The 11,132-nt window shown below is 33.4% G+C and overlaps 1 protein-coding gene across 17 annotated transcripts; it reads left to right on the plus strand.

Moving 5' to 3' along the window:
• The first annotated feature begins 1,295 nt into the window (after nt 1–1,295).
• Nucleotides 1,296–9,381, plus strand: LOC145579828 (uncharacterized). 17 transcript variants are annotated; one of them, XM_081637100.1, is made up of 10 exons: nt 1,296–1,449; nt 2,037–2,482; nt 2,902–3,545; nt 4,402–4,637; nt 6,129–6,208; nt 7,660–7,785; nt 8,071–8,167; nt 8,297–8,364; nt 8,541–8,608; nt 8,792–9,357. In XM_081637100.1, the coding sequence occupies exons 2-4, from the start codon at nt 2,078–2,080 to the stop codon at nt 4,469–4,471; spliced, it is 1,119 nt and encodes a 372-aa protein (XP_081493226.1). In that variant the 5' UTR covers nt 1,296–1,449; nt 2,037–2,077; the 3' UTR covers nt 4,472–4,637; nt 6,129–6,208; nt 7,660–7,785; nt 8,071–8,167; nt 8,297–8,364; nt 8,541–8,608; nt 8,792–9,357. The 17 variants fall into 17 exon arrangements, with proteins under 17 accessions (XP_081493226.1, XP_081493227.1, XP_081493230.1 ...); XM_081637101.1 differs by having other exon boundaries at nt 6,134–6,208; XM_081637104.1 differs by having other exon boundaries at nt 4,402–6,208; nt 8,067–8,167; nt 8,792–9,367.
• The last annotated feature ends 1,751 nt before the right edge of the window (nt 9,382–11,132 follow it).

Raw genomic sequence — 11,132 nt, forward strand, 5'->3', positions numbered from 1 at the left:
TAGTGTGTACACTAAATAATTTCTGAAATTCCTAGTTGATACGAGTAATTTACTTATAAAGTTGGAATATTCTAATGTGAATACCGGTCAAGCTCAAATCATACATAATCCCTAACGAGTATCTTAAAAACTAAAATCACTTGCACCGTGATTAACCAATTGAGAAAAAAATATTACTTTTTTTTTTTAAAGGACTAGTTTTTTTTTTTTTTCCTTTCTTTATATATATATATATATATATATATATATATATATATATATATATATATATATATATATATATATATACAAAAGGACTAGTTATTTTATTCTTTGGTAATTGTATCAATATGATATGTTGGCGTAAATTTTTTTTTTTTCTTGTTTCGTTTTATATAAAGTCATGAAACATCAATATGGACAAGCTTTGAATATAAGCGTGTAAGACTTTATCTTTATATTTAGCATTTGTAACTAGGCAATTCTATTATTATAAACCATTAGTAAGATGCTCAAAGTTTGAAGATCATCTTTCTATTAAATCAAATTAACTCAATACTTAATATTTCTTCATTCAAAATTAGGCGATGTTTCTTTTAATTTGATACCTTAAAGATTATATATATAATTATTGTTGTTTGGAGTAGAAAAAAAAAAAGTGTCCCCCTTATATGTTTCCATAAAACTATTTGATAAGAATATCACATAAGATTTTGTGGTACAAAAAAAAATCTACTTTCTCATATTACCACATCATATCCAAATCCTAAATGATCTTTCAATACACAAACAAGAAACAAATCATAGTCATTTATGAATTTAAAATCCTAGTTTTTGTGATATGATGATCACACAATATCTATTTACTTTAACAAGAAACAAATCAAATTACATCTATTAGGATCATATGCTAAAATTTTATCTCAAAATAAAATTGTGCATTTTTAAAAGAGTAGGCGAAGATAGTATATAAGAATAATGTCATACAATTAACTCCTCCTCAACAAGCTATTCTAATCGTTATTCATTCGACAACTTGTCATACCATACTACTACTAACCAAATTAAACATTATTAGTAAAAAAAAAAAAAAAGAAAAACCATTGCACGCTCCAAATAAAAAGCAAGAATAATAAGCATATTCTCATTTCATAATTTTTTTTTATTTATTTTTTTTATACCATATTCATACTATAGTGTCTTTTTTTTTTCTTTATCAATTTAGATTTTACAATATCGTCAAAAAAAAATTTAGATTTTACAACCAAATTAAGGCACCCCTATATAAATATATATTTTTATTTTTTATATTTTTGAAATTAAAGAAAAAAAAAAAAAGAAAAGAAAAAAAACCACAAACTTCTCCCACCAGCAAACAAACAAACAAACCAACAAAACGCAAACCCCCCTTTCTTCTTCTTCTTCTTCTTCTTCTTCACCAAACTGAACAATTTCTTCTTCCAAATTCAGGTATTTTTTGCTTTCTCTCTCCTCTTTCTCTCTCTATAATCTTTTATTCATCTTTTAATTCTTTCAATTTCAAGCATTTATTTTACTTTTATTTGATCTTGTAATCTGTACATTATTCTGATTATTGGAGTTTGTATCATTTTTTTTACATGAATTTTATGTTTGATGTTAGCTGATTGTGGTTCTTAGATTGCTGATTTTGATGGTTTTTGTTAATTTTCTGTTATCTTTTCTGGAATTTTGATTTTGTTGTTCATTAGTTCATAAATTGATGATTGGCTTTTTGTAAGAAAAAATGTGATCGTTGTGTTTCACTGCTAAATTAACTCTCTTTTTTGGGGGATTTTGATTAATATTGAGAAAAGAGAAATTTAAAATGTTGGAATTTGAAAATTGGTTTTAAAATTGCTTATTTTATATATTTATTTATTTTGTCTGTAATATCAATTTAGTCTTAATTACAAATTGGTATCAGTTACACATGATTTGTTATATAGTATTGTTTATGCATGTAAGTTTTAGTCATTGATCTTGCTTTAATTGTTTTTGTAATCTTCCTGAATTTTGGGTTTCCTTTCATGTAACAGGTGTATTTAGATTTGATTTTTAGTGTGAAAAGGTTGATTTTATGATGAGATTCAAGAAGGGTACCAAAGTGGAGGTATTGACCCAAAAGGAGATGGCGTCAGGATCATGGAGGTGTGCCGAGATAGTAGGTGGTAATGGCCACAATTACACTGTTAAGTATGAAGGGGATGTGGAGCATTCAGGGAATGGAATGGTTGAAAGAGTGTCCCGGAAAGCGATTAGGCCTTGCCCACCTTCAGTGGATGTATTACAGGATTGGGTATCTGGTGATGTTGTTGAGGTTTTTCACAACTATTCTTGGAAGATGGCCATAGTTTTGAAGGTCTTGGTACATAATTACCTATTGGTTAGACTACTTGGATCTACCTTTGAGCTCAAAGTGAGTAAATTTGATGTTCGGGCAAGACTTTGCTGGCAGGATGGTGAATGGATTGTGATTGGAAAGGTATATTATCTATACACATTATTCCTTAAGAGATTTCTATGTTGACACTTTAGCTGTTTGATGTACCCTGTAGTTGGTATTCAGTTTCACTTTTTTATTTTAATCATTTTTTTTATATGGCAACTAATTTTGTAATTATAGTCTTAAAAAAATCCAGTTCTTTTCACTGTAGTATCCGGTTTGTCATTGAGGCCATTACAGCAAGCTTTAAACATAGTCCTTTCCTATGTCATTTTATTTTGGGGATAGGGTGATTTGTTGAAAGGGCTCCAATCTGCTGAAGGACTTGTTTAATGTGCGGATATTTCCTTCCATTGCTATATTGTTTTAATCTGCTTATACACAGTACATGGAATGAAATCACCTTTTTTTTTTTATTGGACCAATGTTCCTAATAGATCAATTGCTTCTCTATGTAGGCTTCCAACAAATGTGAAGATTTGAGGTTCAGGCTTCCATCGTCTCAAAAGGGTAATAATCAGTTGCAGAAAGTTGATGCTGCTGTGTGTGTACCTGTGAAGGGTTACCATGTTGGCATTAGGAATCCTGATAACATTAAGGAATCTCTTGTGATTCCTTCCAGAGCTCTGAAAAGGAAGCAATCTCATTGCTATTCTCAGATTGAAGCATATCCAGGGCCTAAGCGGAAAATTAGAGTGGAGAAAAGAGAGGACATGCAGCAACAACCCGAATTACCTGAAAAGGTAGATGATGTTGCTTCTTCACGAGAAATGCTGCATGAAAAATGCATGCATCCTTCTTTAACCAACAAAGTAACTGGGTGTTCTGAGTTGATTTTGGAGAGGGAGAAAACAGATGGTGCTGTTGGACGTTCACGTTCAGTTAGTTTAGAATCAGATGATGATAACAGTGTCTCATCTTCTGTTGGTAGTTGTAGTGTCTATGGGAATTACTCCCATAAATTGCATCGTTTTTTTGCCACAGGTCCTTGTGAAGATAATGACAGTCAAAATAGTGATGCTGAATCTTGTAGTCAGTTGAGACCCGTTGAAGGAAATTCTTTCCTTGCCGCAAAAGAGGAGTTGACAGAAGAAATACATAGGTTAGAATTGCAAGCCTATCGTTGTACTATAGGGGCATTGCATGCATCAGGTCCGTTAAGTTGGGAACAGGAACTTTTATTGACAAACCTTCGCCATTCACTGCATATATCAATTGATGAACATTTGAAGGAGATAAGGACCTTGGTTGCATCTAGTACCTGCATTCCTTCTAGTTGACAAATCATAGTTTTGTCCAATTTTTCGTCAATTATTGCAGTAGATAGTAGGCTCTTTGACTGTCTTTCACAAGTGTAAAAAAGCAACCCAAGTTGTGTCTTCCGCTGCCTGTGTATTAGCTCTTTGGTTTCTCAATAGTTTACTTACAAATACTTGTACTTGGTACTATGACAAAGTAATGAATGTTTTTTTTTTTTTTTTTTTTTTTTTTTTTTTTTTTTTTTTTTTTTTTTTAATTTCTGAGTTTATTGCTCTCTTTTCGTTCTCTGTCTCTCTCTTTACCTGACTTCCCTACCCCTGGCTCTCTCACAGTATTTTTCTGTCCAATGTTTTGCATCCTGATGCATTTGATTATCTTTACGATATTTGTGATCACGTTTTTACTTTCTTGTTTGATAAGAGTTAAATTGCAGTCTATAATTTTTGAAGCAGTTTGCTAATTGCTGGTAAACAGTTGCATTTAGCTCCTTCTATATTAATGATATTTGGTAGTGTGCCATCATTTGTGCCTTTATAATTGATGCAGTGACCTACACCTCGGTCATCTTACTACTTTCTCGTTAAAGCAGTGATATGTGCTTTTATTCATGGCATATGAACTGTTTCATTTATCCAAAGAAAGAAAATGAAATAATTTTCCTTTCAGGATATTATTGATACTTCCCAATGCATTTCCAGGGCCATAGCAGGGGGCTTTTCCAGATGCATAAAGATGATACTGGGATCTGCCACCTCTGTTTTGGTGTGACTGTGCCAGTATCTGCATCCAATCCCTTGCTCTAGAGGCTTATGATGCTATTGATGTCTCTGTTACGCATTGCTGGCTGCTGCATTCTTCCATTCTGGGCCTTGCTGGAGCCTTGAATGCTGGTCTGCTGAAGGATGTAAAGCCAGAATCTTGTGTCTGCGACAAGGTATCTGTGCTGATACTTAAAAAGGTTCCATTTTCAATCTTTATATTGGATTAGAGTTATTCCAGCTTACCCTTTTGATCAGTGCTAATTCTCATATGGTCTCATCAATGACCTGCATTCTTTAGATTGGTTTATGGTTGCTCCAAGTTTAAGTAACTTTCTTGCTACCTTGAAAATTGAGATAGAAGAATCATTTATGACATTAGTGAAGATAACAAATATGTGACTAGAAATACTATTGAGATATGAATTTAGCTATTTAAATTATGGTTCCTTATATAGAACAGGATAATATACTCTTTAAGGAAATTAATGATAGTGTTTACTCACATGTATTTGTTGAAGGAAATTAGCCACTTTGTATATGGTAAGCTAGCTAGAGATTGTTTAGCATCCTATTATTATGGATATTGTGAGTAAAATTCAGAAAACTTGAAAGAAAAATGAAGTATATATGTCATTCTTTGTTTATGATGTCATAGATTTTTTGTTGCTCGACTTGTAGAAAACCTTGAAATTGGGTTTGGGTCCTTAAAAAAGATGGTAAAGATATAAGTGTGTCTCAATGTGAATTCTCTCAATGTCAGTATGTAGTGTATCTTTATAGTTGAAGATCTGTTTCTTTTATGTAATTAAGTTTGAATTGTAAGTTTGTAACTTTGGCATTTTCTTTACTCCTTGTAAAAGGCTGCTTTATATCATCGAATTTTATCTACCTCAGCTGTTCTTTAAGATCAATCATAACTCTTCTATAAACAACTCGGCTCTTTTATATTCACTAATATTGTTGGTTTATTCCACTCTGCTGCTACTGGACGATGTATGTCAATTTCTCCTGAGAGCATTAGTAGAGATTTTACCCCATTTTTAGTGAGATTCATGTGTTGGAAGATAGGAGCAGTATCATATAAGTGCAACTGGTGAAGAATTCATTTTCTGTAACCAGCTAGAATACTGAAGTTCCACCGAGGCTAGTTCTGTGATTCGGGGACATATGTAACCGAGATATGAAAAAGCCCTGCTTATCATGCTTCTGTGATCTCTGTTATTAGCTGACTTTCACTTTGTTACATAACCTTTGTCCATATCTTTACCTAATATAAATGATCATGGATGCAATACATTGTTATTGCTATATCCATCCTTGTTACTCTTTGTAATAATTGGTCCATCATAACTTCCTTTTTAGGGGATTTGGATAACTGAGAGAGATGTTGGCAATCCATCTTTTGGATGTTCAGATGTTATATACATAGCCTATGATTCAAGGGATTGTCTTTTTTTGCCTTTTATTCTCTTATTAGGTCAAATTTCCCTTTTAGTCAGGGGTTGTCTATGTACTGCCCCATTGTCTCTTGTTCTTACTTTCTATATATCTAACTAATTCTGTGCAGAGGCTTACATTTACAAGAGAAGCACAAAATAGTTGTCCACTTCATCCTGTTTACCTTATGGCTAAGCTCTTGAATCTTTTGTCTGAACTTTGAATAGTGCAGATACAGGTCATAGTTGAGCTCAAAGTATTTAGCTTCTGATTCATTGAATGAAGTGTAGCCTGTTCAATATGCACTGTAAGTTGTGAAGACAGTTTCTGGTTGAGCTGTGTGGCTCATCTTCTACTTTAGGCTACTGTAAATTTCTCTGTGAAACTCTGAAGTTTGTTCTTGAAAGCTACATTCTTTGCAATCTTCGCATCTATAAACTCATTTCAGATTTGAATATTGTAGTAATAGCTTTATAAGAGAAGCAATGTGATCATATTTGTTCTGGATGGGTTCAATACCTTTCTTTCCTTTTTATTGCTGGCTCTTTTTCGATATGATTAGAAGGACTTCATCTGCATACAATTTCTCACATCTGAGTAGTTTGCCCCGTGAGCATTCATTCTAGTTGTGAAATTGATCCATTTTCTAAATTTACTTCATGGTTGGTTGAAGGAATTTGTCTTGAAAAGATCATGTGATTAGAGTTGCTGCGTCATGTATTTGACCTTTTCTTGTGTCATGTAAGCTGAGCTCAGGGACTTGTGAGCATGTACATTACTATTTCCTTTGTTCTAGTGCCAGAGCCAAAGTTACAAAACAGCTTCCTATGATGTGGATAATTTCCTATCATTTAGCCTTGATGGAGGCCTATTGGCTATTACCACCGACCACCTCCTGTAATAGTTTTTAAGTGGGATATACAAGGTTGCTCTTGTTAACTTAGGAAATATCTGGTTTAGTCTTTCTCAAATAATGTCCTGTTCAATGCTAGCCAGACATGTATATATGTTCTTCTGTAAACCTAGTCTACAAATAAGAATATAATTTGCCTTACTATTAAGGAATTCTATGTTGGGAACTTGGGATTTTAGATAAATTCTGAGGCAAGATCATAACAGTTGAAGCCTGAGTCCTGATAGTACTATAATATGGCTGGCAGCTCAGAAAACATATATGATGAAGTATTAATCAAGTTTTCTATCACATTGGTTATAATCACTATCGTGAATGGCCTCCTAGTTACCCACTTTTATCTCTCCTTTTGGGTTGTAGATTTGATTTAAGCTGCCTTCCACCTCGCGGATCTGCATACAAGACCTATGTGGACATGTGGAACTTGGGATTCATGCCCTGGTCTTGTCTGCTTAAGTTAGTTCCCGGGGCAGTGCAAATGATGAGGTTGGAATTGACTATTTTTAAGCGTAGGTAAACGTGTAGCTCTTCCTCTATCATTTTATATTTCCAAATTAGCAGTGAAACCCTGGTAACCAGTCGTAGCCTATAGAGGGCCGGAAAATGTTATGAGATCTTGCATTCTTTCCTTAATTTTCCTCCTTGCTGAGTCCTTATTTGCAATTGCCATAGACTGCTTTGGGATCTTCTTTAAGCCATTTTAGGATGAAAACATCTTAACAGTTATTTAATTCTCCATGAACTGCATTTGCTGAACTGCTGAGAAAAATACATAGCAGTGTATTAAGTTCACACATATGAAGTATGATTCTAGGTCTTCTGAAGATAATTTAATTGTATTACAGGTCCAAGTTATTCAAATTTCAAAAGAACTTATGCAGCTGATGCATTATGAAATTGTCTGAAAGCTGGCTATGTACTTTCTTTTCTAGAATAAACCTCTTGCAGAGTAACTGTCCCATTTCTGAATGGTATGTATTATAAGAAAGTTTCCTCTCTCGGGGAGTTTTGAGGGTAGGGTAACAGTTTGCTGTTTTGTTCTTGATACTAGTTTGTGGGAAAGAATTGTGACTGTTAAAGCTGTAGACTGTTTTACTGGAGTATATCTATTGTTTCTCTTATTAGTTTGCATTTTCTTGTTGAATGCTAGAATCATTTTAACTTGATTTGATATGATTAGTAACTCTTCCAATTAATCGCTGAAAGTATATTCCAACTTGCTTTATGTAACTCCAGTTACTCTTGTGCTTAGCCAGTTTGGGACCTAATATCGGATTTGTCGTTTCCTGTGATTCTAAAGGACGATTGAGAAAGGAAAGTCCTTTTTAATACAGCTGAACATCAAAATCACAGGTACAAGTATACAACCAATAATCTCAGCCTCTTAAGTTCTCAATTTCTTTATTTTAAATCTTATATTGATGGATCCTTTAAGGATGCTTCACCTGCTAAGGGTGTTGTTGTATGTGGTAACTTTCACAGATCATGATTGATGCGCCGAAACCATAATTGCACGTTGTTGGCTCCAGTTAATGATGTCCCTTGCTCAGGTTAGAATTCTGAATCTTAGAACAGCGGTTTTTGTATGTTCTATGAAAAATAATGCTTCAATCTGACCTTTGACATGAATATTAAGTACGCGAAAATGATTTTATGCCCTGTTTCATTTATTTTCTCACCAAATGTCCAGCCTTTTGTCTATTAACCCCATTTTGATTGATTGCAGCTTCCATGTGACGGTGCCCCCCTCGCCCATATTCTCTTAAGGGACTAAGAGAGGGACTTGGACGGAAGGTATATTGGGGAATGTTTGCATTTATTAGATTTCGATTACGCTACTATATATATAACTTCTTGACGTGGAGAACTTTAAGCCTTTAGACAGAATGACAGTTACAAATTAGTTTTCAAGATTTTGTGATTATTAATGGTGTCAATATTTAATTCCTGATTAAGTTGGCAAACTGATTGTTCTAGGGGCAGTTAACGGCTGCACCGCTGCTGTTGTGCCAACGCCATCAAGTCTGGCATTGAAGGCGATTCATATTGAGTTGTTAAGGATGTTACTATCCATGGAAAGTCACGACCCTGAACTTTTTGGCTCCCTGCATGTTTGCCCAAAATTTGAATCAGTAATTTTCGTCGGCGTCATGAGAGGGCAGGACTTTTCACAGGAGTTTGACGGTAATAAGCACTACTGTCATCAGTTATCACATTACTACAGTTCAAATTATACTATTAACGTGACAATTATACACGAAGAGAGTATATATACAATCTGCATAAGTTTATCCCCAAGCAGAAAACAGATCAAACTCGGACCCAAATTGGTGAAGATGAAAGAATATGAATTTATTTCACATTCTCTTTCTAGCTTGTAATGAACTGCTTTTGCTGTTGTTATCAAGTGTTATTGCCCCTTTTTTTTTTGGAATGGAAGTGTTATTGCCAATATAGCAAGGCCACGAACATCACTTGATTGCAATAGCTATTTCATATACTCTTTATAACTCGATTTCTATGACAATAAAATTTAAACGACTAAGGGTCTGTTCTCTTCAGCTTAATTTCATTTCAACTCAGTTCAGCTCCAATCAGTTCAGTTCAGTTCCTAATTTCCTTCTCTCATAAACAATTCATTTCAGTTCAGCTCAGCTCCAATCAGTTCAGTTCAATTGTTTTCAGTAAATCAGAACATGTCCTAACTACAACTAACATGTTAGCTACTTAATAATTATCAAGTTGATGGGAAATATATATATACTCGTAATTCAAGTGCAAGAAAAAAAAATAAAAATTAACTTAGTAGATTATTTATTTAGGTATCAGTAAGTAAATAAATTGTCATTTTGCTCAATAATTATATGCTGTTAATTATCTTAAAAAAAAAAATAAATAAAAAAAAAAAAAAAAAAAAAAAAACTATTTAACCTAAATTTGTTCCAATCTTTTCGGTGATGCATTTGTAATTTTGTATGAATGTTCAAAAGGACTGCGTCCAGAAATCATTACTGTTATTCCTCGGACCAAATTTTAAAGATAATATTTCACATTTATCTTCTATAGTATTGCCTAACAGTCGCTCTAATGCAGCATCATGTTGTACGAAACCTACTTTTTTTTGTATAATAACCACTAGCCAATTGAACTTGGGACCAGGGATGAAGCTTTTGAGTGGTGAAGACAAAGCCTTAGCCTTAGCCCCTCTTAAAGTTCTTATCTTAACTATGAGTAAATTAAAAATCGTTACGATCTACTAAATTCGAAAATTACGGAGTAGAATCTTACATGAATAACCTGACACAATTTTGATAAAATCGGCTCTGGATAGGAGAGAAGAAAAGGGCTGGGGAATTCCACCATCTAGAGTACCTTTAATGTGTGGAATACTAATCTTATCACTAGACCAATACTACTATCCTCAACACGTGGTAATCAACTCAATCTATCATATGGTATCAAGATAAAGCCATACTATTTCCAAATAGTTGGTTGATATGGATGATACAACTCTCATTGACAAAACTTTCTTATTTCTTTGTGTCCACCTAAAAGAAGATGCATTAAAATCTTTGGTGAGTCTAACAAAACAATTTCACAAAGATGGAATTGAACTATACAATAAGCAATTTCAAAAGAAAACCAAAACCTAACAATTTTTTTCACAAAGATGGGGTTGAACTTATACACCAAGCAACTACAAGGAAGATCCAATTTTATTTCCTTTTTTTTTTTTTTTTTTTTTTTTGACAGGATTTTATTTCCTTATTTAATACAAGTATAATGTCATATTTTTCATGTGAATCATAAGTTTGAAGACAACCAAACATAGCTTGTGATCACCTGAAATTGGAATGTACTCTTTCCACCCCATATATATCATTTAACCCGAATTACTCTAACAGAAAATGATCAAATAGGACAATTATAGCGAGACGGACAAATGTTATTGTATGTTGTTGAAGCATATGACAAGACTAATGGAATATGCATAGAAGAAACATGATCCGGGGAATCAGAACAAACTCTTTCAACTTGGTCCTTGTAATTTTGTTATTGTCATAGCACACTTATTATAAGCCAACCTCATTAAATTTCCACTATGAAATGACTAACATGTGCCATTGACTCTTGTCACCGGAAAATGTGGTAATTTTTCCTGTGCACCTAGCTTAGCTTTGGTGTAATTGCTCCTCAAAATTTTAGGTCAAAACATTTATTCATTGTGATCATTAATTTGCCACTGAAATTCATGGTTTTTAATTAAGTTTGTGCTTTTCATGTCACTAGCAAAGTAATAGGAGCTTTCATGATTGAT

This window comes from Chenopodium album, chromosome 14, assembly GCF_948465745.1.
Source record: "Chenopodium album chromosome 14, dcCheAlbu1.1, whole genome shotgun sequence".
Taxonomy (NCBI): Eukaryota; Viridiplantae; Streptophyta; class Magnoliopsida; order Caryophyllales; family Amaranthaceae; genus Chenopodium; species Chenopodium album.